Source organism: Cuculus canorus, chromosome 3 (genome assembly GCF_017976375.1).
Source record: "Cuculus canorus isolate bCucCan1 chromosome 3, bCucCan1.pri, whole genome shotgun sequence".
In the NCBI taxonomy this organism is placed as follows: domain Eukaryota; kingdom Metazoa; phylum Chordata; class Aves; order Cuculiformes; family Cuculidae; genus Cuculus; species Cuculus canorus.
This window is the reverse complement of record NC_071403.1, coordinates 29,422,474-29,449,119: the sequence shown is the minus strand read 5'-3', so window position 1 is coordinate 29,449,119 and position 26,646 is coordinate 29,422,474. Positions and strand designations below refer to the sequence as shown.

Sequence of the window (26,646 nt, the reverse complement as noted above, 5' to 3'; positions counted from 1 at the left end):
TACTTCTAATTCTTTAAAATACACATGCAAGTCTATTTGAGATGACCAGTGTTAAATATGTTGTACAAGTCCAGATTACAGCTAACAGTCTTAACTTTTAAATTATTAAATCTATTTGTGCACATCCAATAGATTGGGCTTTAAAATGCTACACATTTTCTATAATTGACTTACATTCTGAGACAAACCAGAGGATAAATACACTAATATTAGTTGATTTGGCTGTAGGAGTGGCGGGTCCTTTAGCGAAACGTCATGTTGGCTTGTTACCCTTTGCTCTGTTTCCTACCACTTCCTTTTGTTTGCTTCTTTGTTTTTTTGAGTAAAATCTTGATGTGTTGCATACCCTGAACTCACACAGGATGTGAATTCTAAACTGAAGAGATATTCTAGAGAAGGCTAGCGTAATTAAGTGGAAAAATTAGTGAGCAAACCCCCCTATGGAAGTCTGGTGCTTTACAAAACACTGAAGTGTTAAGCATTACCACTTTTTCATCTTTTCACTTTAAAAGATTATGGTTGTCTTCATTTAGCTCAGGGACAGAGTTGTTTATTTGTTAAATTACAAATGATGGTGATCTTTGGGTGATAATGAGCTATTTAGGACACACTGGTGTACTTTTGCTTTGTTCCCTATTAGAAAAGTTCCTTATATTAACACATTTTTGTCAAAGACAGAATTTGCTGAAAACTGAGGTAGAATTCCTCTAATCAACCAGAAACCATGCCCCCCCCCCCCAATAACTGTGGACAGTCTGTTTCAAAAGCTTTATTTCTTGATTTGCAAACAGCTCCGTGCCTGTATTTTCAGTTGTACCTTGGTTTTGGTAATCCAGTTTTGTTTTTAGGCCATGATGTAGGAGTTCTGTTTACTTATTCTTTGGTTGGAATACATGTTTTTGAAATTCATTACCTATGAATAATGAAGAGACCTTGAGAACTGATACTCTGTCTGTTAGATGAGCTAAAAATATGTGCTGTGAATTGTGATAGATGAGAGGCTATACTTGTGTCATATCTGTATCAGAAGAACTGCAAGCTGTCAGCCTAAATACTGAGTCAAACAAACTAGGACCCTCTCACCTAGGAACTGCTTTGTAAGGTTTCTGGTTCCTTTGGGCTGTTTTTTTTATTGCCAGTACTACATTTACCACATTACGTTTACTGCACATAGACTTGTTTATATTGCTTGTGCTTCTGTGCTTAGCTGTGGTTGATAATCAGTAGAGTTAGATACTTCTTATCTACATTTATAACACTCTACCCCCTCCCCCTTCCCTGCAAAAGTAGTTTTGTGGTATTTTTCTCATGGGGTGAACTCTGTTTCTAGATAACTGGTGATCCTGTCTTCCTGCATAACAGACTTCAGCAAGCATTCAAGGGTGTGTCTAGTCTTTTCCTCTTCCCAAAATACTGTCTAGCGTATTAGCGTATGAGGTAGCACCAAGTAATTCTCTGCGCATCTCAAAAACGAATTGAGAAACATGCATAAATATTTTCCAGTCACGTTCATGAGAGGGGGATTACTTGGTTAAATACATCTATATAATATGGTTTACTCCTTGTTTTGTAGCCATTTAAAGACCGCTGTGAATGGTTCTATGAACATCTGCATGCTGGGCAGCCAGATTCAGACATGGTGCACAGGCCTGTCAATGAAAATGACATCCTTTTGGTTCACAGAGGTATTGTGTTATAAATGAAAGTAGTGTATCTTTGAAATACATTGGAATATAATGAATTAAGTTAAAAAATTAATTGATGCTTTGTATTTAGATTCTATTTTTAGGAGTAGCTGTGAAGTTGTGTCTAAAGCAAATTGTGCAAAACTAAAGCAAGGGATTGCTGTGAGATTTCATGGAGAAGAAGGCATGGTGTGTAAAATTGCATGTTTTTTCTTTATAGTATTTATATATCACAGAATCACAGAATCACAAGGTTGGAAAGGACCCATTGGATCATCGAGTCCAACCATTCCTAACACTCCCTAAACCATGTCCCTAAGCCCTTCATCCACCCGTTCCTTAAACACCTCCAGGGAAGGCGACTCGACCACCTCCCTGGGCAGCCTGTTCCAGTACCCAATGACTCTTACTGTGAAGAATTTTTTTTCTGATATCCAACCTGAACCTTCCCTGACGGAGCTTCAGGCCATTCCCTCTAGTCCTGTCCCCTGTCACTTGGGAGAAGAGGCCAGCTCCCTCCTCTCCACAACCTCCTTTCAGGTAGCTGTAGAGAGTAATAAGGTCTCCCCTCAGCCTCCTCTTCTCCAGACTAAACAACCCCAGCTCTCTCAGCTGCTCCTCAATATTAGTATATGAAAATACTAATCTTTCACAAGGATTGTTTTGAAGTAAATCCTAATGTAAAATAACTTTTTTATTTTATTAAGAAATATGTGGTTACCCAGCATAACCGTTTGTGTGGTGAAAGTTCTGTCTACTATGTTTTATTCTTTTGACATACAGGGACAGGGTGTGGTGCGTGAGTGGTTTGATATCTTATCCAGTGAAATAGTTAACCCGGATTATGCCTTGTTTACTCAGTCGGCTGATGGTATGTTTCTGCTTTTTTTTTCTATTTTCTAATTTTAGAGTGTTGTCTTTTGTAAAAGCATTTTGTAATCCAAGAAAAAAGTCACTTAAGTTTCAGAATGTAAAATTGTTATTTTTAAAATTAATACTGGTGGAATTTGTCTCATATATATAGAAAGAAGTGATCTATTAATTGTACACTTTATAACTGCAGATAAAATATTTTTCTTAATTTGAAGTTTCTTTAGTTTTGTTATCTTTTTTCTAAGAGGAGAGTGAGTAGTTTCATTATGTCTGTGCAATTTCTGCCTGGTAGTAGAAAGACATAACACTTTCAGAGTGGTGTAGAAAGTGTTTTCCATTTTTCTGCATCTGCAAGGGAACTGTGGAGATATTCCTTCATTTCCCGTTAGAAATCCACAAATTTAATCAGTTATTTTTGTGGTAAAACCAGGTATTGATCTCTACAAAGTATCACATCATCATCACTGATACATGTTTTGCTTTCTACCTTACAAAGTCTTGGGAAGTAGCAAGAAATTCAGTCAACAGCAGAGGTGTAGGTTAGTTTCTGAAGGTTAAACCAAAAAGTTGGGGATGTCTGTTCGAGGTAGTTTTCTCCAAGGAGACCAGCACTGGACTGTCTCCTGTGTGCATCTGGCTGGAGCCAAATAAGAAGAAGCAGATGGATACTGATCCTTCCTTTGAGCACATTCACGAGTTAATAGAAGTATAGTCCATATGCTTTTATAGAAGAAAATGCATAGATCCATAGAAAATGCATATAGCAATATACTAAGATAGAGGGCCAAATTTAGCAGATCATAAATTGCCCTTATGTTGATGATAATTATTCCAGAGTTGTGCCTTGGGAACTGACAGTATCATGGTAATAATAGGATGCCATTACATTCTAATGCATTTTCTTTCTGACATCTTTTTGATGTAAAGAAAAACCTCCAAACGATCTTCCAGAACCCCAAAATAAAACTCTGTCGGTGGTTTCAGGTGCTTAGTGTATTTGATAAATGCGTACTTCATTTAAAAAGAAAGGTTAGTCATGAAACATGGTAATCTTTTTATTTTATAGGAACAACTTTCCAGCCCAACAGCAACTCTTCTGTAAATCCGGATCATTTGAACTACTTCCGTTTTGCAGGCCAGATCCTGGGGCTAGCTCTGAATCACAGGCAGTTGGTGAACATCTACTTCACGAGGTCATTCTACAAACATATTCTTGGTATGATTTTACTAAATTCCTGTTTATTAGTCATAACAGCTGCCTGAACTTTAAACCTTTCCTCTTTTATTTTTTTGGATTGTGTGTTAAAAGTGAAAAAGTCTTGGAAATCATTTTCTTTCTAATCTGTTACATACATCGCAGTCACAAATGTAACAGGAATTGCTATTCCAGCCTGAGCCTCTTGGGGAACTGTTACAGTTGCAAAATAGGGAAATATATTAGCAAAAATGTGGGAATTTGATACAGTTAGCAATTTTGAATAAAATTCCTGATCTTTCAATTTATATTTGAATATAGATCTTAAATTAAAAACAAGGAAGGCATCGTTAATATGTCCAAAGCAGAATTGTATAATTTAGTTGTCTTTAATGTTGCTAACTAGGAATGCCTGAAAAGCAGACTAGTGCAACCGGTTGGTTTTGTGGTTTATACAATTCTTTGCTTCACAGCTGTGAAAGTCATCTGTCCTACCATGTAGTTTTGTTCTTGAGAAATGAAAATATTCATTCCATAGTTAACTTAGGGCAGACTTATGAAGTTGGTAATGCTTATGAACTGTGGCAAAAATCTATCAGACGTTATTTATTATGCCTGCAGTTCTTCAGTCATGCAACGTTTTAACAATGTGAATCACCTGTGTACCCATTCCAACAAATACTACTTCTTTCCTGAAACAGTGTTTCAGAACGAAGGCAGGTTCATGCCTTCTCCTTTCTGAGGAAAGTTAATTCATATGCATACTGTGATGTTCAAGAGGATTGATCAGAATCCTAGAAAAAAATGTAACTTTTAATAGAGAAGGACCACTGTTAGCTGGTGGTATCTGTGGTCTAGGGCTTTTCTCTGCTCTTCTTTGAAAAACTTTGTGCCTCTTGATTGTTGAACATAATGCCCCTGTTATGCGTTGTCATGAAAACTTACTGTTGCCTGAAGATGTGATGGAAGGGTAAATTCCCTTTGCATTTCCTGTTATTCTTCTAAGTACATGAATTCATTTGCTGCTGCATACAGGATTTCCTTTGTGCTTAAGTGCTATTCTTTAATCATCTTTGGAAGTATAAGATATCTTGATGTTCAAAGTTTTAGTAGTCCTTAAGAACCACTTCTTACTCTAAGACCTAGCAAGATTTTCAAGGAATTGTTTGCATCTTGTTCTGTTTTTCTGTAATCATTCTGTCTACCTACAGTCTTTCTGTGATGTTTTGCTGTGTCTGGGTCAGATCAACTCTTAACTTCAGATTTATTGTTTCTTTTCCCTCCAAGTATTCAGGGAACATTGTTGCGGTTTGGTAGTGTAGGCTCAGACAGCTTTGTGAAGATCTTCTTGACAAATGGATGTGTTTTACTTCTTTCTCTCAGTATTACTTTCTGCTGTGGGAGAGTGACTGTCCTGAGTGAAAGGCAATGGAGGACAGCCAATCTGAAGCATCACCATGTTGTCACTGCCTCATCAGGCTTCCCTACTCATGGATCTTTGCATAGGAAAGTGGTTCTAAGTAGATGTATCTTTGTGTGGCACAATTAGGGACCGTGGCCTTTGCAATCAAGAGATTACTCTGTGTGAGCAGAAGAATGATGCTTACAGGCTAATGTCTGGATCATGTATTCACAAATGAGAAAAACATATTTTTCTGCTGTTCAGTGACACCTTGAGAATAGGTGAGTGTTGCTCTTGTCACCTCTTTTGGAAATAACTACTAATGAATTTGGGCTCTTTCCTATCTTGACTCATAATTATATACTGGATTTGTTGGCTTCTGAATTGACAAGATGACCAATTGTGTAGTCTTTCTCCCCGGCCCCTCATTTTAGTAGAGTAACTTGCAAACCAAACAGCAGTGAGTAGTAGATCTCATCAGTCCCTCTCAGTAAGGTCTTGTCATTCTATTGAACAGGCATCCTGCAACTCCCCAGAGGTTTATACACATTCAGCTTCTCTAAGTTCAAAGGTTTCAGTTTTTTATTACTTCTTGTTACTTACTAGACACAGAGAACTGGAAAAATTACACCTCCACTTCCGAAAGTAGTTGCTTTCTCTGCCTCGATCACAATGGTTTATTTAAACCTTTCGAAGGCCTTTTCTCTCAGCTTTGTAGATCTCCTGTATTCTTAGTCAAAGAACCTGAGTTTGCATAAGCAGATGCCCCTGAGGGGTTTTTGTTTTATTTTTGTTTCAGGTTCACCTGTGGCTTATGCGAACTGTTGTTCACGCCAAATACAAGTTACCAGGTTACAGACAGATTCCCTTCAGCTACTTGTCAAGCCTTAAGTCATGGAGCATGAAGTCTTTTGAGGCCTGAGACCGTTTTTATTCCTTTGGTTTCTCACCTTGTACCGAGATACTTGTTTTCTGTAGCCTTTCCTGTTGATAGCACTGAATCCGCCAGTTATGTGGTGAGACATTCTATGTCAGAGGAATAATGTGAACCTCTTTCAAAGGAACTCTTCTCTTTAGTCAACAGGCATGATGTGGAAGTGCCTTAATTAGAAGCTGAAACCTCTATGAACAAATGTGGCAACTTTTTTGAGACTCAGGTGGGTGCATCAAGATCTTCCTGCATTAATACCTAGTAGACAAGGAAAGATCACCAACTTAAGTGATGACCCAGCTAACACACAACTAATGTGCTTTATATGATGTTCTGTAGCTTGCATGATTTTTTTTGAGTGTGTGGTGCTGTGAAATCAAACATGTAAGCCTTCATGTTTATTAGGGCTGCACTCTGTTATGGATATAGAACTGGGGCAGAAATATAGCCGGAAATTAATGAGGCCTCTAGGGTTTGTTTTTTCTCAAACTTCCTATCTGTCTGCCTTCAGCTTAAACAGGGGAGGAGAAGATATTTTCACTTGTGCTATTGTCTGGTTATTGTACTTTCTATTTTTTCTAAGGAACCAATTACTTTTCTTTTGGGGAAAGGAAGCTCCCTCCTCCAACCTACCAAGACACATAGTGGATAAATTCCTAACTATGCTATCTGCTGTTAGACTTAAGTCCTCTCTTTCACAGTGTAATAAAAAATACTCCTTGAAATGGCATAAGCACAAGCAAAAATTAATTTCTTGGTCAGTGTATTTAGGACTGGAGGCCTTAAATCTGTGAATATTACTGAACTTGTGTCAGAGCTTGATTGTAGTATCTTTTTGAAATTCAGTTTTGCACAGAAGTACCTGTTCATCACAGTTATGCTAAGATAGATTTCTGTTCCTTTTCAAACTACAGGCACCTTAAGGGTATAGCAAGAGAAAGTATTTAATGGGATTCAAATTTTGTCCTGATAAATCTGATGGAGTTTCTTTATACCTGCCTGACTTGAGTCTGTTGGTTGGTAAAATAGCTGTTAAGTAAATGAGTCAGCTTAGTGTTTTGGTTTCAAGATGCTGACTATGAGTGTAGTCTCGTCATAATGCTCCAGTTCAGTTTCTTCTCTAAAGGAGTCTCAGATTCCTACTTTTCAATCTCCTTCTTTTCACATGTATTTTGCTTATATCCCTCAGAGACATCATTATTTCCACATTTCTTATATGAAATGCACATATGTTGGCAAAAGTGGAAGTCCTCTAGAAATTACAAAACAGCTGTTAGATTTTGTTTTGGTTTTTTTTGTTTTCTTTGAGAGATGATTGTGAAAATTCATTAGTAAATTATCTACCCCTCCCTTAAAATGGAGCATTGCCTGATTTTCTTAGAAAAGCAATGCCTTACAGCTTGTGCACACACCATTTCAGCACTGCTTAGCTCTTCCAGGGAAATGCTGTAACTGTTTTTGCACTTATATGTTTGGACCAGCTGCTAACCTTTTGTGTTACTCTCTGGGGTGCTGCTTAGCCAGTCCATAGCATGCTAAGAGTTCTACTAATGGGCAGCCTTGTGACACTTCACAGTGCACAGGAGATGTTGAAGCAGAGAGAGTGCTTCCTGATAATCAGCTTTTCTCTAAACCTTCTACCACTCTCTCTGCATGCCCCTTTTCCCAGGTATTTATCTGCCTTGGTAGAGTTAAGGTATCTATCGTGTCAGAGTTAAAGTAGTTCGGGTTTGCTGTCTTGTGTAGTGAAGAAGGTAGTTCTCTTGTGCAAACTCGGGTTCACCCTGTTTGGGGAGCATTTCACACACAGAATCACAAGGTTGGAAAGGACCCATTGGATCATCGAGTCCAACCATTCCTAGCACTCCCTAAACCATGTCCCTCAGCACTTCATCAACCCGTTCCTTAAACACCTCCAGGGAAGGCGACCCTACTACCTCCCTGGGCAGCCTGTTCCAGTACCCAATGACTCTTACTGTGAAGAATATTTTTCTGATATCCAACCTGAACCTCCCCTGACGGAGCTTCAGGCCATTCCCTCTAGTCCTGTCCCCTGTCACTTGGGAGGAGGCCAGCTCCCTCCTCTCCACAACCTCCTTTCAGGTAGTTGTAGAGAGCAATAAGGTCTCCCCTCAGCCTCCTCTTCTCCAGACTAAACAACCCCAGCTCTCTCAGCCGCTCCTCATAAGACTTGTTCTCCAGCCCCTTCACCAGCTTTGTTGCTCTTCTCTGGACACGCTCCAGAGCCTCAACATCCTTCTTGTGGTGAGGGGCCCAGAACTGAACACAGTATTCGAGGTGCGGTCTCACCAGTGCTGAGTACAGAGGGAGAATAACCTCCCTGGACCTGCTGGTGACCCCATTTCTGATACAAGCCAAGATGCCATTGGCCTTCTTGGCCACCTGGGCACACTGCTGGCTCATGTTCAGTCAGCTGTCAACCAGCACCCCCAGGTCCTTCTCTTCCGTGCAGCTCTCCAGCCATTCTTCCCCCAGTCTGTAGCGCTGCATAGGGTTGTTGTGCCCCAAGTGCAGGACCCGGCATTTGGCCTTGTTAAACCTCATCCCATTGGTCTCGGCCCAGAGGTCCAGCCTGTTCAGATCCCTTTGCAGAGCCTCCCTACCCTCCAGCAGATCCACACTTCCTCCCAGCTTGGTGTCATCTGCAAACTTGCTGAGGGTGCACTCAATGCCTTCATCCAGGTCATTGATAAAGACATTGAACAGAGCTGGACCCAGTACTGAGCCCTGAGGAACTCCACTTGTGACTGGCCTCCAGCTGGAGTTAACTCCATTGACCACCACTCTCTGGGCCCGACCATCCAACCAGTTTTCAACCCAGAAGAGTGTGCACCTGTCCAGGCCAGAGGCTGACAGTTTCTGAAGCAGAATGCTGTGAGAAACTGTGTCAAAGGCTTTACTGAAGTCCAAGAAGACTACATCCACAGCCTTTCCCCCATCCAGTAGTTGAGTGATTTTGTCATAGAAGGTGATCAGGTTAGTTTGGCAAGATCTGCCTTTTGTAAACCCATGTTGACTGGGCCTGATCACCCGGTTCTCTTGCATGTGCTTCATGATAGCACTCAAGATCACCTGTTCCATGACTTTCCCTGGCACTGAGGTGAGACTGACAGGCCTGTAGTTCCCCGGATCCTCTCTGCAACCCTTCTTGTATATGGGCACAACATCAGCCAGCCTCCAGTCTAGTGGAACTTCCCTAGTCAGCCAGGACCTCTGGAAGATGATGGATAGGGGTTTGGAAAGGACATCTGCCAGCTCCTTCAATACTCTTGGGTGGATCCCGTCCGGCCCCATAGACTTGTGGGCGTCTAGCTGGGCAAGCAAGTCTCTAACCGCCTCCTCTTGGATCATGTGCCTTGTCTACAAAGGGGTGTAAGTAGGAAGTTTCTATACTTTGATAAAAGTCAGCCTCTAGCTCTCCTCTTCTTGCTTATAAATGACTTTTAAGTTCAGTTTGAAAATGTAGAATTCCTATAAATAATTTTTTTCAACTGTGTGGTGTGTTTCATAGCAAATAATTATACCAAAAAAACTGAAGAGTAAAAGAGTTTAAGTACAAAAAGATTCTCTTTTTTTTTAATAGAGAAATATGATATTCTGTTTTCTAAATGTTATGTAGAAAACTAAGATTTTTTTATTTTAGGGCACCTATTTAACATTGTGTGTTTTGTGTGGGTAGATAGTTTTACTGAAACCCACTAGTGAGCTAAAATTGTACAAATTGTTGCTCAAATGATACGCCATTTGCTTCACTGGGAAGAAAAACATACAGAGAAAACTTTATGCTTCAGAATTTTTAAAATATACTAAGAAGTGTTCTACTGCAGTTAGTAATGGTGAATCCTTTTTTCCACCTCTTCCTATTATTGCATTATTCTGGTTTCTCTCTAGAGGGCAGTCTCATACCATGTATTAAGTTAGAATCGGTTTTGCTTTATTCTATTTATTTGAGGGATTTTGTCTCTTTGTTTTATTTTTTTTTTCTAGGTATACCTGTAAATTATCAGGATGTAGCGTCTATTGATCCAGAGTATGCAAAGAACTTGCAGTGGATTTTAGATAATGATATCAGCGATCTGGGTTTAGAGTTGACCTTCTCTGTTGAGACTGATGTGTTTGGAGCAATGGAAGAAGTGCCGTTGAAGCCAGGGGGTGCAAGTATACTTGTAACACAGGAAAACAAGGTGAGTATACAGGTTTATTCAAAAGTTGATAGTATAAGGAAAAGTAATTGGTCTGACTTTCAGAATAACTGGAAGCATAAATGATATGCCTGTGTTGAAGGAGATAAACAAAATAAAAATGCTGCCAATGTTCTTTTTCTGCTTTCTGGCTTAGCATGTTATAGAAACTGTGCTATTTAAAATCTCTGTAAGTCTTTAGCTTTGAGATTGTTCTTTCTGACAGAACTTTTGGAAGGAAGATAGGATCAACTTTAAATGATGGGTTTATTTCGAAAGTTACAAATATTCCTAAAGTAAAGTCATGGATATGTATACCAGGAATGTAAACTAGCGGCAATTGCTATTAGTAAAATTGTAAGTAATGTTGCAAAGTGTCTTGGCTTGGTAGGGCAGACTGTGGCACTGGGTTGCTCTACGGTAGTATATGTATAATTGACAGAGTAAATGGCTGCAGGAAGCTTTTTCAGCCATTTGCAGTTCACTTGATGTGTATGAGAATAATCTGCCTTTTTAATTTACTTTGATAGTATCAGCTTGGAATGTGAAACATTAGCCTGAAAACAAATATGGAAAAACGCATCCAGATTTTGAAAATTATCAAGAAATTAGGATAAGCATCGGTCTAATTGTAGTTACTCAAAACTATCTAGTGGGTAACTGCAAGAATGTTATGGGTAGACATGCATCTTTTTTGTATCATTGACTCTTTTGATTCTGGTTTGTGTTGATTCTGGTTTGTGTTGAGCTAGCCTAATTTGCTTTGTGTACACAATATTAATTCAGCTCTACCAGTTGAATAGATGGCTGCTGTATTGGTAAATGACCACTTGGTGTCAGCATTTATTCTAAGAAAATTGTAGTTTGTACTGGAACAATTGACATTGGATTCTTGTATGCCTAGTCCTCATTTTCCTTAAGATATAGTGTCATTTCAATAACAGGAGTACATATTGCTAGCCTGCTTCTGCACTGTTTCCTGCAATATAGTCATTCATGAAAAAATGCGGATGGTAAAACAAGTCTAATTGTGAAGTCAGTGGTTGATTAACTTCCTTATTACCTATCAGAGAAAGCAACGATGTTGATTCTTGTTTCTGGGCAGTTGTAGCTTCTCAACATATAAAATAGATGTACTTGACATAAAATTGTGATTTCATAACAGCTATTTAAATATTTTTATCACCATGAAATTAGAAGCTTGCCCACATGAGAATACCCTCAGTCATTAGTAACCAATATTGCTCTGTTAACTTTTGACTTGGGGCACAGACGAAAGAGTGTGGTTGAACACGTGTAGAACAGTTTCATCCATTGTAGTTCAGCAGCCTTCGTCAGCTGCGGCGGTAGGGGATGAGAGTTTGTGTAGTTTTCTTTTGAGAGGTGGAAAGAAACAGATGACTGTTGTCTTGGCTTTGAAACCGTTAATATTAATTGGTATTTTTTAATTTGACCCTGCAAAATGTGAAGTTGGCAAACATCCGTAAGATGTTGCTGTGTCTCTTGTTCACTGATTCTGGCAGTGGTGAACCAAGCAGTTAAAAATTGTAGATCTGTGTTTTAGTGGCGCTTTGTTTTTTTTTTTCCAATTTCTTTATCGTGACATGGTTTTGCAGTATGTTTTAGCTTAGCATTTTTAACAAGTTAAACAGGAAAGCATCTACTTGACAAAGCATCCTTTTTTTTTCCCCCTGCCTTTTCTGCAAGAAACATCTTTCTTTTTTCTGACTTTACCTGAGAATAAAAGACCAGTACTTAAAACTCATTGTATTTGCTATACCACTGGGAGAAGAAAAATCAGCTTCTAAAGGAATCTGCTGTGTATGCACACTAGCAGATTAGCTGTTTAAAGGACAGCGTTTTAAAAAATGAAATAATGAACAGATCTTTATTTCTTAAAAAAAACTGAACCAAAAAAATCCCATACCAAAACCAGACACCCTCCTCCCCTAAACCACCCAAACAATCCACCTCCCTCTTATTGAAAACCAGAATAAAAGAGTAAATGCCCCATTGAGGAGCGGTAGTAATAGCTGTAAGAGGGAATTTTCTTTTTTAAGTCAGTTGTGTAATAGATGAATGGTTGTGGGACGAGCAAATGTTCCAGTCTTGCAGTTGAAGCATCCACGTCTCTTCAGCTGAAGAATTGGTTATAGTAGTGATTCAACTGCCTTTTTTCATGATAATGAACAGGCTTCAAAGGGAAAAGTCAGGCTTTGTCCAGTGTCCATGCTATGCATTTTTCTTTGTTCTTTGCTGTGTATAGTTTTCCATCTTTCTGCTTAGTTTTTTAGGAAAAATAGAATTTAGAAAAAAATAGAACTAGGCAAAGTCTGACTGTACGCTGTTTTAAAAAATGGTGCAGATATCCTCAATCCTTCTCAGGAGTGGTCTTTGTGAGCTGCCTGTGCTGTTTGGCAGCAAAAAATGTACGCATTTCTTTTTTTTCAAACTACTTTGGAATTGAGCTGCTCTTGGAATCTGAACATCATAATGAACATTGATCCTTGTCTCGCAGTATATGGGGTTGTGAAATCGGGGAAGCATGATCTCTGTCTGATTTACCTCAAAAGGAAAATAAAGAACAACTCCTCGCTCACACCAGACTTTGTCGTCATATTTGTGATGCCCATTTTGTGTGTTCAATCAAATCTGCCCTCTTAAAAGAAGGCTGAATTGTACCTTTGAAGCACTGTGTAGGAATGCATATGTAGATATTTCTGTTTTATAATGTGTTTCTAAGGCTTCTGAGAGGGAATAAAATATGAAGGAAGTGAACAGAGGGAAAAACAAATTGACCAGGTTTTTTTACTGGCATATATTATGTAAATTCTGTAGTACAGGTCTTTCAGCATGCATTGGTGCTAATAGTCAGGATGCTCGGCTGATCCAGGCTATTTAAAACATTTCTTCTTAAAACTAAAGCACAGCAGCTGTTTTCTCTCATAAGGAAAGTGTTTAATGTGAATATTTCTGTAATGCTGGAAGTGTAATTTTTTTTTTAATGGATTTTTTTAAAAATAAGATGGCGAATTTTTCATTCTACAGCCCTGTTGTCTGAAGAGCCTAATTTATGTGAAAGCAATTTAAAAGATAGAAAAGAAATATTTCTAATCATTTGAAGACTAGTGTTACCACTACTTCTAATCCTAATATTGCCGAAGTTTCTGATTTCTTCCTAGAGTTCATAAGATGTGTTTATAGAGACTGACTTCTATCTAGTACAGTTAATCTCCTTTGGCTACCCATCTAATTCCTTACAGAAGGGAAGTGTCTTTAGTTCCACTGATAATAGAAGCAACATAGATTACTAAATCAAAACTACATTTTTGAGAACAGCTCTGTGGTTGAAAATATGATTAGATAATGTTCCTCCTCTTCAAAGCACTTCACAAATAAATTGTGTTCTCACTCTTAACAAAATGGTGGTATTTGATTTAAAAATATCTTTCAGCTGCAAAGCAAATGAGAGCTTCTCTATACTTCTGTGAATGCAAAGAACTGCCTTTGAAGAATATTCTTCTGTTTTGAAATGCTTCATACATTCTTCTGTTTTTCAGAAAGGGAGGAAAGAAAGAATGCTTAGTTGCTTTTGTGCAGGTTTAGAACCTTAAAGTTTAGGTTAAGGTTTTTTTTAAAATCAGAAATCAGGGTAGTATTTTTTTAAGATTATTGTCTTGAACGGAAGGTGATGCTTGAGGTGGTTTAATTGCAACCTATGTTTCATGATTTCATTATTAAAATTATTATTAGGAAGTCAAAGCATTACTTTGAAACTGAGAAACTTAAATAATCTGGAAATACATTTTTTCTCAAGTAGAAATCTGATTTCTTGAGTAGAGAGACTTTACTGGGCTTGCACAATTTTATCAGGGTAGATGAGGCATGTTTAATGTAGGCACTTTTGTCTGTCTCATTTTAGAAACCTTCCTGCACTAACTGCCTCCTAGGCTTTTGTGTTTTTAACAAAAGCAAAGTTCTAGTGAATTCCTTTTTTTTTAACTGGCATCTTTTACAGGGGATGGAGTCCCCAAATGTCAAAAATACGCAAAATGTGGTGTTGTCTATTCATATGGTTATGGTATAAATTCTTCTCTGGTGTTTTTTCCCTTTTAAAAACTGAGGAGACTTTCAAGACTTTCTTAAAGAAATTGGAATTGTTTTTAGGACAGCAAGGCTTGCAGGGATAAATAGTGTATTCTGTTAGACTTCCAGAGGTAGAGAGAAAGGTAGAGAGAAAGCTAGAAAGGTTTTCGACTCTCAAACTTCTTCAGTTTACCCTTTTTCCTATTCGTTTAACAGAATAATTTTCTTTATAAACATTGCCTTGTTATATCCTTAGATGATCACAACGGTGTATGTATTATATCCAGATACGAGATACTAGGTTTTATTCAGTTCCTTTACTTTGATCCAAGTCCCTGGTTTTTGACTGGTTTGTGTTATGATTTATACATTTTGTTTGAGAATTGATTGCGGAAGGAAGGAAAGGGAAAAAATAAATGCAACTCTGAACCCTGAGAGGCCTCCTGAATTATTTTGGGCTGCTTCCTTGTGTGAAAAGCGCATAGGGCTTCTTAATGTCTTACAGTGAATGAGATTTGTAATGTATGGTGGACTGCATTTCTGCATGTGTGAGTGTGCGTGAGCCCTATACATTTTTGCAGTTGTATGTCTTAATGTAATTTTCTGCATTGCAGGCTGAGTATGTTCAGCTTGTCACAGAGCTTAGAATGACAAGAGCCATTCAGCCTCAAATAAATGCCTTTCTACAAGGCTTCCATATGTTCATTCCACCGTCTTTGATCCAGCTTTTCGATGAATATGAACTGGTAAGAAGAAATGCCTATACTTTTTAAAAATACTTAGTTCAGCATACTGCATCAGTAATGTAATGTCGTAGAAATAAAACTCATTGCCCACAAAATAGACATCTTGTATCTCACACTTTGGTTTGGCTTCCTGTGCATAGCTCAGTGAGGATCTCAATATGTGTATTCCTGCTTATCTTAATTACTTAGAATGACTGTCTTCCTGGAAGGTGATAACTTCATGCACCAGTGATAAATGCCTTAAATTGTAATTTTGAAATGATATCAGAATGTCGTGGCCTTTAAAACTGTTTATATTTTCTTTCAAGAGGAAAAGCCCTTTAAAAGTAGAGAGATTCTGTCTATTGTTTTTACTACTTCTGAGTCACAGAATCAAATTCCAATAAGTTTTTTGTGGTGGTTTGATCTTTTGTATCCAAGATATCTCAAGTTTTGTCTCGCGCCATGCCAGTAGTTGGAGCATTTTTTTTTTAGGTTCTTTGGCAATAATTTCCATCTCTTGGTACTGTGTGCTTAAATTAAACAAATCATGTGAAATTACCTGAATTCAAGAATCTTTTTGTATTAAAATTTAGTTGTTAGTTTTGTAAGGTTGTAACTAAACAAATAGCAATGTAATTTTTATGCTTCTTAAAACACTAACTTCTAGAATAGCGTAACCACTTAAAATTAATGGTTAGTCAGGAGGACTAATCACAATCCGTATGCTTCTTTTGAAGGAGCTTTTGTTGTCTGGTATGCCAGAAATTGATGTGAATGATTGGTTAAAAAATACAGAATACACCAGTGGCTATGAGAGAGGAGACCAAGTTATTCAGGTAAAATTATTATTATTTTTTAAATAGTGTAGACTATTGCATTTTAATTCCAAAAAACCTGCTTTTATTGTTGTCATTTTCTGTGTATGTTTATGAACGCTTATTTTCACTGAAATTTATGGAGATTTTTTTACACTATGTTCCTGTATTAAATGACTTGGTTATGTATGAATTTCATCTGAAAATTTCTGTCATTTAAGTAACAAACAAACAAATATTCCATTTGTTGTTTTACTATTATCTTTTCAAGTACTGCAAGTATTTAATGGAAGATAACTTATTTTTCATTTAGTGGTTCTGGGATGTTGTGGAAGAACTAACTCAGGAAGAGAGAGTGTTACTGTTACAGTTCGTTACTGGCAGGTGAGAAACTCTTGTTAAAAAATGTATTGTTTGGATACTCTGGAATAAGTCAAGAGACTTCAGATTACCCTACAAGATCACCTAACTAGAAACTGTTTTGCATGCTTTGATGCTCCATATGTTGATAAAAGTAGCCGAAGTGTATGTTAATATTTTTGCTGCCTGTTCTGCCAGTAAAATGATTGATTAGTTATTTATTACGCTTGACTACTTTGTGAGAGGCCTTTGTATAGTTAAGTTGCCGTCCCAGGCAATTTTTAACAAGGCAATAGTGAATTTAACTGCGTTTTATATTCTTCTTCCTCTGTTGCATATTTATGTGGCCCTTAGCTTCTCCAGTAATCAATATAGGCTTTAATATATAAGATAACTAGGTATCGCTTCAGTCAGTGTAAACAGAACATCCTTCTTCTAAAGCTGAGTTGAATTTAACATTAGTGCAGCATGTCAAGATCAAGTGAAGATGTAACCTTATGCAAAAATGTTTGCTTTATATAGAATTTCTTTATCTGGTTGTTTTTCAGGGAAAGCTACTTTTATTAACTTAATGGTTTGAGGGCAGTGGAGGAAAGCTTTGAGCAATAAATGCCCCTGTGAGCTGGGGCAGTTGCTAAGTCTGTGCATTACAGACATTTTGCAAAGTAGATCCATATACATACATGTGACACCTGAGCTGTTTGATCTCTCTTTTTCTGGTGGCAGGTAGAGATCATACCATCTTCTACTTTGATGTTCTTTTCATATTTTAGGATTAGTAGAGTGGTTGGCTTTTATTTAAGCTTTGCGGTTAAGCAATGAGAAAATACAAATTAAGGTCATCAAACCTGTATTTCATACCAAGGAATTTCACAGTCATAAATGTGTCATCAAAAGATGCTGTCTTCAAACTCTATTAGTTTCACTTGATTTATTATAAATTTCATTGTTTTAGGGATCACAGAGAATTTAAGAAGGTAGTTCTGTGCACATTGATCCATTCTTTTTGTCTTCTGCTGAAATGATTCCTGCATTTCTAGCTGCACATCTGTTGCATGACAGCTGCTGGTCTTTCATTTTTAGTGGACTAGTCCATTTCTAAACCTAGATGGCAAATAAGGATCTTTAAGATGTAAGGTCATGTTTCAAATGCTTCTTAAAACATTCAGAATGATACCAAAGTGTCATTCGTAATTTTCATGGCATTTGGGATAATCTGCTAGATTCTAAGGAATGCTTTCTATCAAGTAAGCAATTACGTTGTCTGGTTAATGTGTGCTTGAGCACCACTCATTTTGATCACAAATCACACAGTGACTTGCTCTTATCCATTTCTTGTTAGCAGGAAAGCAGTTTTTGTATGTCTTTTAAGAACTCTGGTCTGGGATTTAAAACCAAACTGCTTAGGTTTTTTTCTGTATCAGCTAACAGGAATGCATTGTGTTTTTTCTTCGTTGATTGAAATGTAATAGGCATAGTTTGAAAGGTACTTCTAATAGTGCTATGCATCTGGCATTTTTTCACATAAGTCCCCAGATGGCCCTAGATTCTGGGTATGGAAGACTTAGCTCACTGACCACTCAGCATTTAAAACACAGTCTAGTACAGGCCAATAGCTTAAGTAAAGTTGTACTCTAATAGTATACCTGATTTCACACTATGATCTTTTCCTGGTGTCACATTTCCTTGGTGAAGAATTTTTTTCTGTATGAACTGGTTGGCAGCCTGCATTCAAAATTGTAATATTTTTTTTTTTCCATTTCCCTTTTATCTCTTCTGTGTATCCACTTCATTTTTTTTTTTTTGTGTGTGTGAGGTGCCACTATTCTTTCTTTCTAATCAAAGACTATGAAATTAATTTAGCAGGTTATGTAAAAAAATATATTATGTCTTTGGTGTTTATAATCTCAAAATATTTTTTAAAATATTTTAAAAAATATTTTGCCTTTAGTCTTCTCATGTTCTTATACCTTTTTCTCCTCAGTATAATGAAGTCTTCCTTTGGTAGTTTCAGGAGACATACCATTGCATTCATGATTAATACAAATTTTGAGGCATCTTTTAGCAGTGAATTAATTGTCATGAGCAGTGTTTTAATAGCAGATTCTGTGTTTGGAGAACTTGGCACACTCAAGAAAAAGCCTTAATATTCTTGTGCCTCGTGTTGGGGATCTGAAAGTTTGCTTATGCACCACATACCATCTCTGCTGACAGCTGCTTGAGATGGTATTGAGAATTCCATGTGCTTTTACTTCCCCCTCCCCCCGCCCTTGATCTGTTTGGTGTTTCTAATAGTATTTAGCTGAATTATTGTTAAATATCCATAAGCAACTTTTGATCAGGTTTTGAGTTAACAGTTGGAGGGAAGTGTTGATGGCTTTTCATGATAAATGCTACTTTATTGGTATTCTGTAGGTATTAGGATTGCTGTTTAACTTCTTGAGGGACTGTTCTCTTGAGTTCTGTTCTCCTGAGTAATAAGCTATATGCTGTTGTAGGGGAAACATATTTAATACATGTGATCAATATTCATAGAATCATAGAATCACCATGTTGGAAAGGGCCCACTGGATCATCAAGTCCAACCATTCCTAACACTCTCTTAAACCTTGTCCCTAAGCACTTCATCCACCCATTCCTTAAACACCTCCAGGGAAGGCGACTCGACCTTTTGCTTGGAAGGAAGACTCATTCTTGGAGGCATAAGGTGGCAGCAATCTGTTACTTTTAAATATTCAAAGCCCTGATCGTACTATATGAATTTGACCTGTCACTTGCAAAACATTTGAGTAAGTTAGACTGTAAAAAGTTTTAGCTAATAGTGGGCTGAATGAGATTTTTTCAACAGTTTGGTCTGTGTTTTGTTGCTGGTTTGAATGTGGAATTCTCATTAGTTCATTGAAGGGGGTAAAAAAGGTCACTGCAGAGGAGGCAGCCCTGTGTTAGAAAAGCAAGCCAAACCCATGGTATAAAAGTGCTGCTGTAAAATCTTTACAACTGTTCTGAACTGTGTCTATGAATGCAATTCTATTTGTGTGTTAGATATAGTATGCTGCAAACAATTGGTACTTTCCTCCATAGTGGTTACCTTATTTAACAGTGCTGGTACTGTATGCCAAACATAGCTGTCAATAAGCTAGGTGGTATAGATTTGTGTGTAGGCTACTATAGCTAGCTCTTGAAGGTACATTTAAAAAGTATTACTGCGAGCTCTGTCCTAGCTTCTTAATATTTGGCAATAGCAACCCGTACTTTTTTGCGTGTTTGCCAAGTAGTTTTACTGTCAGTGGAAACATTACTTCATTTTTCTTTTCCATTTGTGCCCCAAGTTTTTACAGTCACTTTGATTTTGTGAGTATTGGATCATTGTTTTTAACATAAGTACCTGTAATCTAAAATTATAACAGCTGTTATGTTTTTTTTAATGGAAGGTTTATTTTGTTTTATCAGATTCTTTCATTGCTAGCTAAAAAAATCACAGAATAGCTGTTGTTGGAAGAGAACTCTGGAAATTGTCTAGGCCAGTCCCATGCTCAGAGCAGGATCGGCTGGATCTGGATACTCAATGTTCTTGTGCAGTCAGGTTTTGACTGCCTCCGGGGACACTGACCCCATAGCTTCTTGGGGAAACTAGTTCCAGTGTTTAACCAATCCACCGTAAAGTTTTTCCTCATGTTTAAATGGAATTTCCTGGATTTCACTTTATGCCCATTGCCTCCTATCCTGCCAATGGGCACCACTGGGTGCTCCATCTTGAGACTTGTGCTCCACCTTATTTATTCCTCCTTTTAGGTATTTATATGCATTGATCAGATTCCCTTGAGGCTTCTCTTCTCCAGACTGAACAGTCCCAGCTCACACTCCTCCTGTATCAAGTCCTCCAGTCCCTTACTATCTTTGTGGTCCTTTGATCAGCTTGCTGCAGTTGTCCTGTCCTACAGTCCCTGTTCCTCCTGTAGTAGGAAGCTTGGAGCTGGACTCTTGGTGTTTCTCTCTGAGTACAGGGAAAAGATCACCTCCCTCAACCTGCTGGTAACGGTCTTCCTGATGCAGCCCAAGAGGCTACTGGCCTTTGATGCAAGGATGCATCAAACTACGTTAGTTCTTGTCCTTTCTTTGTAGGTTTTTAACTGGGTTTTTTTTTTTAGGTTTTTTTGTGTGTGTGTGTGTGTGTGAGGGCTGTGCTAATGACATCTTACCTTGCTATGCATACCAGCTTAGGTTAATATTATAAAAATATTTGAATTTTCTTCTATTTGTCTGTGTTTGTTTAAAATTATAGGGAGAGACTCTGAAGACTCCATGGCTATTGTTACTCCTTGAGTAACCCTTGAGTAATATATTGGTAAAAAGAAAAAAATTGAGTACTCAATGATTAAGTGAGAATGCATTCCTGAAGATGCTGGTGACTTTTTTTTTTTTAGTGTGTTCTGGTGTTGCTGTAGGTTGTCACTAGGTGATAGTGTGACTGATGTAGTAGTTTCATTACTTACTTGAAATACATGGTCTGAAGTAATAAATGAAAAGACATGTCAAGGGCACTGGTCAGTTGTCTCATGGATAGTAATTGGAGAAACTTTTTTATGATGCAGTGTTTCGATAACTGTAAATGTAGGCAAACATGTATGGACATAATGTTCTGTTATAAACACTAGTTGTAGGAATGAGTCCTCTTTGCAAACAGAATTCTCTTAAATGTCATTCAAATAATTTGCCTAATGTAAATGTAAAAATGCATTGTTCAGTATTTTAATAAAAAGGATTTAGACAATGAGAATTTTGATACAGGTAAGAAAGAGAGAAGCTCTGTCTAATTACTAGCAGTAAGAGTTACTTGCATATAAAGACTGTAGTTTTTTGCATATAAAATTCCTGTAATGGTCTAATTTCTGTGAATTTTCTTAGTTCCAGGGTGCCTCATGGTGGCTTTGCTCATATAATGGGTGGCAGTGGATTGCAAAATTTTACAATTGCTGCTGTGCCATATACTGCAAATCTTTTGCCAACATCAAGCACGTGGTATGTTAACTAGTCTCATTGAAATATCTTAAAAATGGGGCTTTTACATTTCGATCACAGTCAAAAGTACAGTTCTTTTGAATATTTTCATTAAATGGCCAAAAAAACCCCTAAGACCGTTTGTGGAGTATTCACTATCCAACGTGCATGCAGTGGGTTTTAACACAGATAATGTTGCATTATGTTTGCTCTTGGTTTACTGATTCATTTTGTTTAACTAAAGGCCGTGGGATCAATAAGGGAATATTCAAGTTAAATTATTGTATTACAATTTACTGAAGTGAAAAAAACCTTAATTTGTTGTAAGATATTTGAGTGCTTAGTGGTACTGTAATGCAGCACGTCTTTGTTTTCTTCCATAGATGTGACATCTTCAGGGTTTTCAATCAGAAAACTTCACTGTTTTTTGCTGATCTGAGATGTGGCTTTTTTTCTTCTTTTCGTTTCAGTATCAACATGCTCAAGTTACCTGAATACCCAAGTAAAGAAATCCTTAAGGACAGACTTCTTGTGGCATTGCACTGTGGAAGCTATGGTTACACAATGGCATGAGTCTAGAAAACTCATCTGACTACTGATGTGCCATTCAGAGTGGCAGAAGTAATTTTGGAATCTGTCAGTAGAAAAGCAGCTTAGATACTGCAGCCCATTGGTAGGGCTGGGCTTCAGAATTCATACAGGATCATCAGCTTTTCCTCCATTATATGTTGTCAAAGTAACTTTGATACCATCACAACAAACTTCTCCGTATGCTATGTTTTCATTTTTTAAAATGACAGGTCTGTACTGAAATCAATTTACATGCTTTTTATTATTACTTCAGTCTGAATCAGGAAGTTTGTCAGAATCTCTTTCCACAGTTTACTCTTGATTTTCAACTATATGGTTGAATGACATTTGTGTTTTAGTTTACTTTGCACTCAGATGGCATATGACTAATGGACAGCCCTGTACTTTATGCCTTATTGGATGTGAAAGTGCTGTTTATTTTTGCAGAGGACATCACAGAAAGTTCAATTTGGATATTGTACAGTAAGACAGAACTGATGTATTTTCCATTTCTTTGTATAGTAACAGAAATAAAGTTTTATAACTTTTTAGTATTTTAATGTATATAAAGATATGTAAAGATTTGACTGTTATCACTGGGAAAAATAGCTGATGAAGTTAATATCTAATTTATATTAGAATTTACACTATATTCTACTAAATATTTAAAGTATTTGTGACCTTATAGTCAAGTTGCAGTTTAGAATTTGTAAATACTATTTAAGATCTATATTCATTTGACTGCCTTTACTCTTTCCTTGACATAATTGTATGTTCGAAAGATATTATTAAATTTTAATATTTTTACCAGAATCTGAATGTGACAAGTTTATGTGTCTTTGTGGGTGGTTTATTCTTTTTTCCCCAGGATTTTATTATCTTACTATAATTAAAATTGTCATGGAAGCAGCATTTGGGGAGAGATTGTCCAAGTGTATGAATGGACATAAACAAATGCACAAGGAAGGAATTTGGGCTTATTGAGGTTAACTGACAAGACTATAATAATAATATAGTGTTAAAATTTATATGAAATTAGGATATATTACTCAAATGATACGTAGAAATGCACAGCAGTTGCTCATTGCCGTGGGTTTTTGGTAGGCGGTTGCAGATATTGGGGTAGATGATGTACACGAGTTCACGAAAGACAGGTCTTGCCAAACTAACCTGATCACCTTCTAGGACAAAGTGACCCGCCTACTGCATAAGGGAAAGGCTGTGGATGTAGTCTTCTTGGACTTCAGTAAAGCCTTTGACACAGTTTCTCACAGCATTCTGCTTAGGAAACTGTCAGCCTCTGGACTGGACAGGTGCACACTCTCCTGGGTGAAAAACTGGTTGGATGGCCAGGCCCAGAGAGTGGTGGTCAATGGAGTTAACTCCAGCTGGAGACTGGTCACAAGTGGAGTTCCCCAGAGCTCGGTACTGGGTCCAGTCCTCTTCAGTGTCTTTATCAATGACCTGGATGAGAGGATAGAATGCACGCTAGGTAAGTTGGCAGATGACACTAAGATGAGTGGAAGTGTCGATGTGCTGGAGGGTAGGGAGGCTCTGCAAAGGGATCTGAACAGGCTGGACCTCTGGGCTGAGACCAATGGCATGAGGTTTAACAAGGCCAAATGCTGGGTCCCACAGTTGGGGCACAACAACCCTGTGCAGTGCTACAGACTAGGAAAAGTCTGGCTAGAAAGCTGCCTGGAGGAGAAGGACTTGGGGGTGTTGGTTGACAGGAGACTGAATATGAGCCAGCAGTGTGCCCAGGTGGCCAAGAAGGCCAATGGCATCTTGGCCTGTATCAGAAACGGCATGACCAGCAGGTCGAGGGAGGTTATTCTCCTTCTATACTCAGCACTGGTGAGAATGCACCTCAAGTACTGTGTTCAGTTCTGGGCCACTCACCGCAAGAAGGATGTTGGGGCTCTGGAGTGTGTCCAGAGAAAAGCAACAAAGCTGGTGAAGGGGCTGGAGAACAAGTCTTATGAGGAGCTGCTGAGGGAACTGAGGTTGTTTAGCCTTGAGAAGAGGAGGCTGAGGGGAGACCTTATTGCTCTCTACAACTACCTGAAAGGAGGTTGTGGAGAGGAGGGAGCTGGGCTCTTCTCCCAAGTGACAGGGGACAGGACGAGGGGGAGTAGCCTCAAGCTCCACCAGGGGAGGTTCAGGCTGGACATCAGGAAAAAATTTTTCACAGAAAGTTATTGGGCACTGGCAGAGGCTGCCCAGGGAGGTAGTGGAGTCGCCATCCCTGGAAGTGTTTAAAAGACAGGTGGATGAGATACTCAGGGGCGTGGTTTAGTGGTTGATAGGTATGGTTGGATTTGATGATCCTGGAGGTCTTTTCCAACCTAGTGATTCTGTGATTTACATAACTGCTTTTAGGGACCCTAGGATAGGTCTACCTTACTGTTTTGGTTCAGGCTAGGAGTTGGTTGTTGTTGGGGTTTTTGATTTTTATTTATTTGTATTTTTAAATTAATCTGATTACCCCTGCCTGTCATGCTGTTTCTGCAGAGAATGCAAACTGGATTCTCTCCAGCTAAGTCTGAGCAAATACATGATCCAAAAGTGTACCAAATGCTAATGGTTGAACATCTAATTATGTCTGCAAGACCAAACTGAACTGAAAAGGTGATCTGAAGAGTTAGCAAATTGCTGAGTTCAGGCATAGCGAACTCCCTAAACATGTACATTTTAAGGTCAGATTCCTCAGCACAAACTGTTTTGCTACTGATCCATTCGTGTTTTCCCTATGCTTAAGTGCTAATACATGTGCAGCCTGAGTTCACCAGCTGATCTGCCTAGGCTGCTTACTTGGTGCTGTGTTTTTTAAGATTTTATTTATTTATTTTAATCTAAAGCATACATAACCCCTCTGGGGGTGTGAAAGAGAAATCTATCTAATCTGATCCTGCGTTGCCACAGTAATTTTCCTCTAACTTTATTTCCCTTCCAGTTCTGTTGATGTACATGTATGCATAATTGTCGGTTTAAATTCTTATGCAGAGACTTAAGAATACCACTTTTAGTTTGTGGAAAGAACAGACTCTGCCAGCAGGGCAATCCAGTGAAAGCTGTTGCTTCAGTCAGTGAAGAGGTGGTGTTCCTCCCTGGCATGTTCTTGGAAGCTTAAGACTAGACAGATTAGATGTTTGAGGCTGTGGGGATTGTAGTGTTAAACTTGGATTATCTTGGATCCTCCAGTTAGGAAAAGTTGCTTTTCTTCACAGTTAACAGTGCTTGGTTTCCTGTCTGTAGAGCTTATTTCTTTGTGTGCCTCTGCAAGGCAGACTGATTGCAGGACAGTGTTTTGAGGAAAAACAAGGTATATGTCAGGAATTGTGTATTTCTCTTTTCTTTATGTGAACTGGGATTTTATCTGTATCTTAGGCTTTTACTGTAAGTACTGTAGTTCATCACTACGCATTCTGTGATTGAGGTTTTTTTTCTTTGCTTTTTTTTTTTGTTTAACATGTATTTCACAGCAATGCACAGTGGTTTGCAGGAAACAGAAACCTTATGTACTGCTGTGGAACTCTAAAACACGTCATACTGTGAGACTGAGTGAAGAGGGGAAAAAAGAATCAGATTAGGTTTGGGGTTCTTTTCTGCTTATAATTTTGTATTACACTGTAGATGACATAGGTATCAACAAGCTGAATTTGGTCTCAAACAGTATTCCTAAAATATTCGGCAACTGGTTTTGAAATGTAAGAGAGCATAGAGCTTTGATGTTCACAACAGTTCCCTATGACAGATCTTCCTCACGAATTGTTCAGAAGCAGATTACTCCTCCTTCCTCCATGCGTTACTTATGTCCCATATGAAGTATCTTGTAGTATTTCTTGCAATATTTGTACCAAATACTCCCTTGATAGATCAGCCTGGAGAAAAGAAGGCTCTGAGGAGACCTTATAGTGACCTTCCAGTACCTGAAGGGGGCCTACAAGAAAGCTGGGAAGGGACTTTTTACAAAGGCTTGTGGTGATAGGACTAGGAATAATGGCTATAAATTGGAGAGGGGCAGATTTAGACTAGACATGAGGAGGAAATTCTTCACAATGAGGGTGGTGAGGCACTGGAACAGGTTACCCAGGGAACTTGTAGGTGCCCCTATCCCTGGAGGTGTTCAAGGCCAGGCTGGATGGGGCCTTGAGCAGCCTGATCTAGTGGAAGGTTGCCCATCGCAGTGGGGTTAGAACCAGATGATCTTTAAGGTCCCTTACAACCCAAACCATTCTATGATTCTATGATTGTTAAAATACTCCTGTAACAAAAACCATGGTTAAAATGTGTAGAAAAATAGGAATAGAGCTCTTGATACTGGACATCTGGCATAACAACAACCTTGTTGCTCATCTTGAACAGTTTTTTTGTTTCCTATTGGAATGCTAAACAGTGCAGTTTGCTGCAGTTGACCATGTGAAGTTAGCAGGATTTAATTATTGTATTGAAAGAATGTTTTTAGGACACCTGTGCCCTATTAGCAATGGGATATGAAAGGCTTGTTGAGAACCTATAACTTAATATAGCTTGTAGTTTAGAATGATTAATTGGTTTATATTTTTTCTCTCCCACTGTGCCAGAACAAGGCAGGGCGAGTGTTTTATCTTGGAAAGAACAGAACAGATGTCTTGTCAGATCATAGATCATGAGTGCTCATTAACTTTTATTATCTTTATGAAATGTTATATAGCAAAGCCTAGTTTTAGATGCTTGAAAATGTGTTGTGCATCTAATGTTGCAAAACCATTAAACCCATAAACTGTGAAATGTAGTTTAATGACTTCTACTGTATGCT

At 38.2% G+C, this 26,646-nt stretch overlaps 1 protein-coding gene across 4 annotated transcripts in view; it reads left to right on the top strand.

Annotated features, from left to right (window-relative positions):
* HACE1 (HECT domain and ankyrin repeat containing E3 ubiquitin protein ligase 1) overlaps positions 1–22,630 on the top strand; it is a 54,449-nt gene extending 31,819 nt beyond the window's left edge. For 2 of the 4 annotated variants that reach the window (XM_054061888.1, XM_054061889.1), the window contains exons 15-24: positions 1,574–1,685; positions 1,777–1,874; positions 2,469–2,556; positions 3,625–3,774; positions 10,095–10,291; positions 14,989–15,120; positions 15,840–15,938; positions 16,231–16,301; positions 21,183–21,296; positions 21,746–22,629. In XM_054061888.1, coding sequence (XP_053917863.1) covers positions 1,574–1,685; positions 1,777–1,874; positions 2,469–2,556; positions 3,625–3,774; positions 10,095–10,291; positions 14,989–15,120; positions 15,840–15,938; positions 16,231–16,301; positions 21,183–21,296; positions 21,746–21,848 — 1,164 coding nt within the window. In that variant the 3' untranslated portion in view covers positions 21,849–22,629. Of the gene's footprint in view, positions 1–1,573; positions 1,686–1,776; positions 1,875–2,468; positions 2,557–3,624; positions 3,775–10,094; positions 10,292–14,988; positions 15,121–15,839; positions 15,939–16,230; positions 16,302–21,182; positions 21,297–21,745 lie in introns of all 4 variants that reach the window. The other 2 variants (XM_054061887.1, XM_054061890.1) reach the window with 2 other exon arrangements.
* Positions 22,631–26,646: the final 4,016 nt, after the last annotated feature.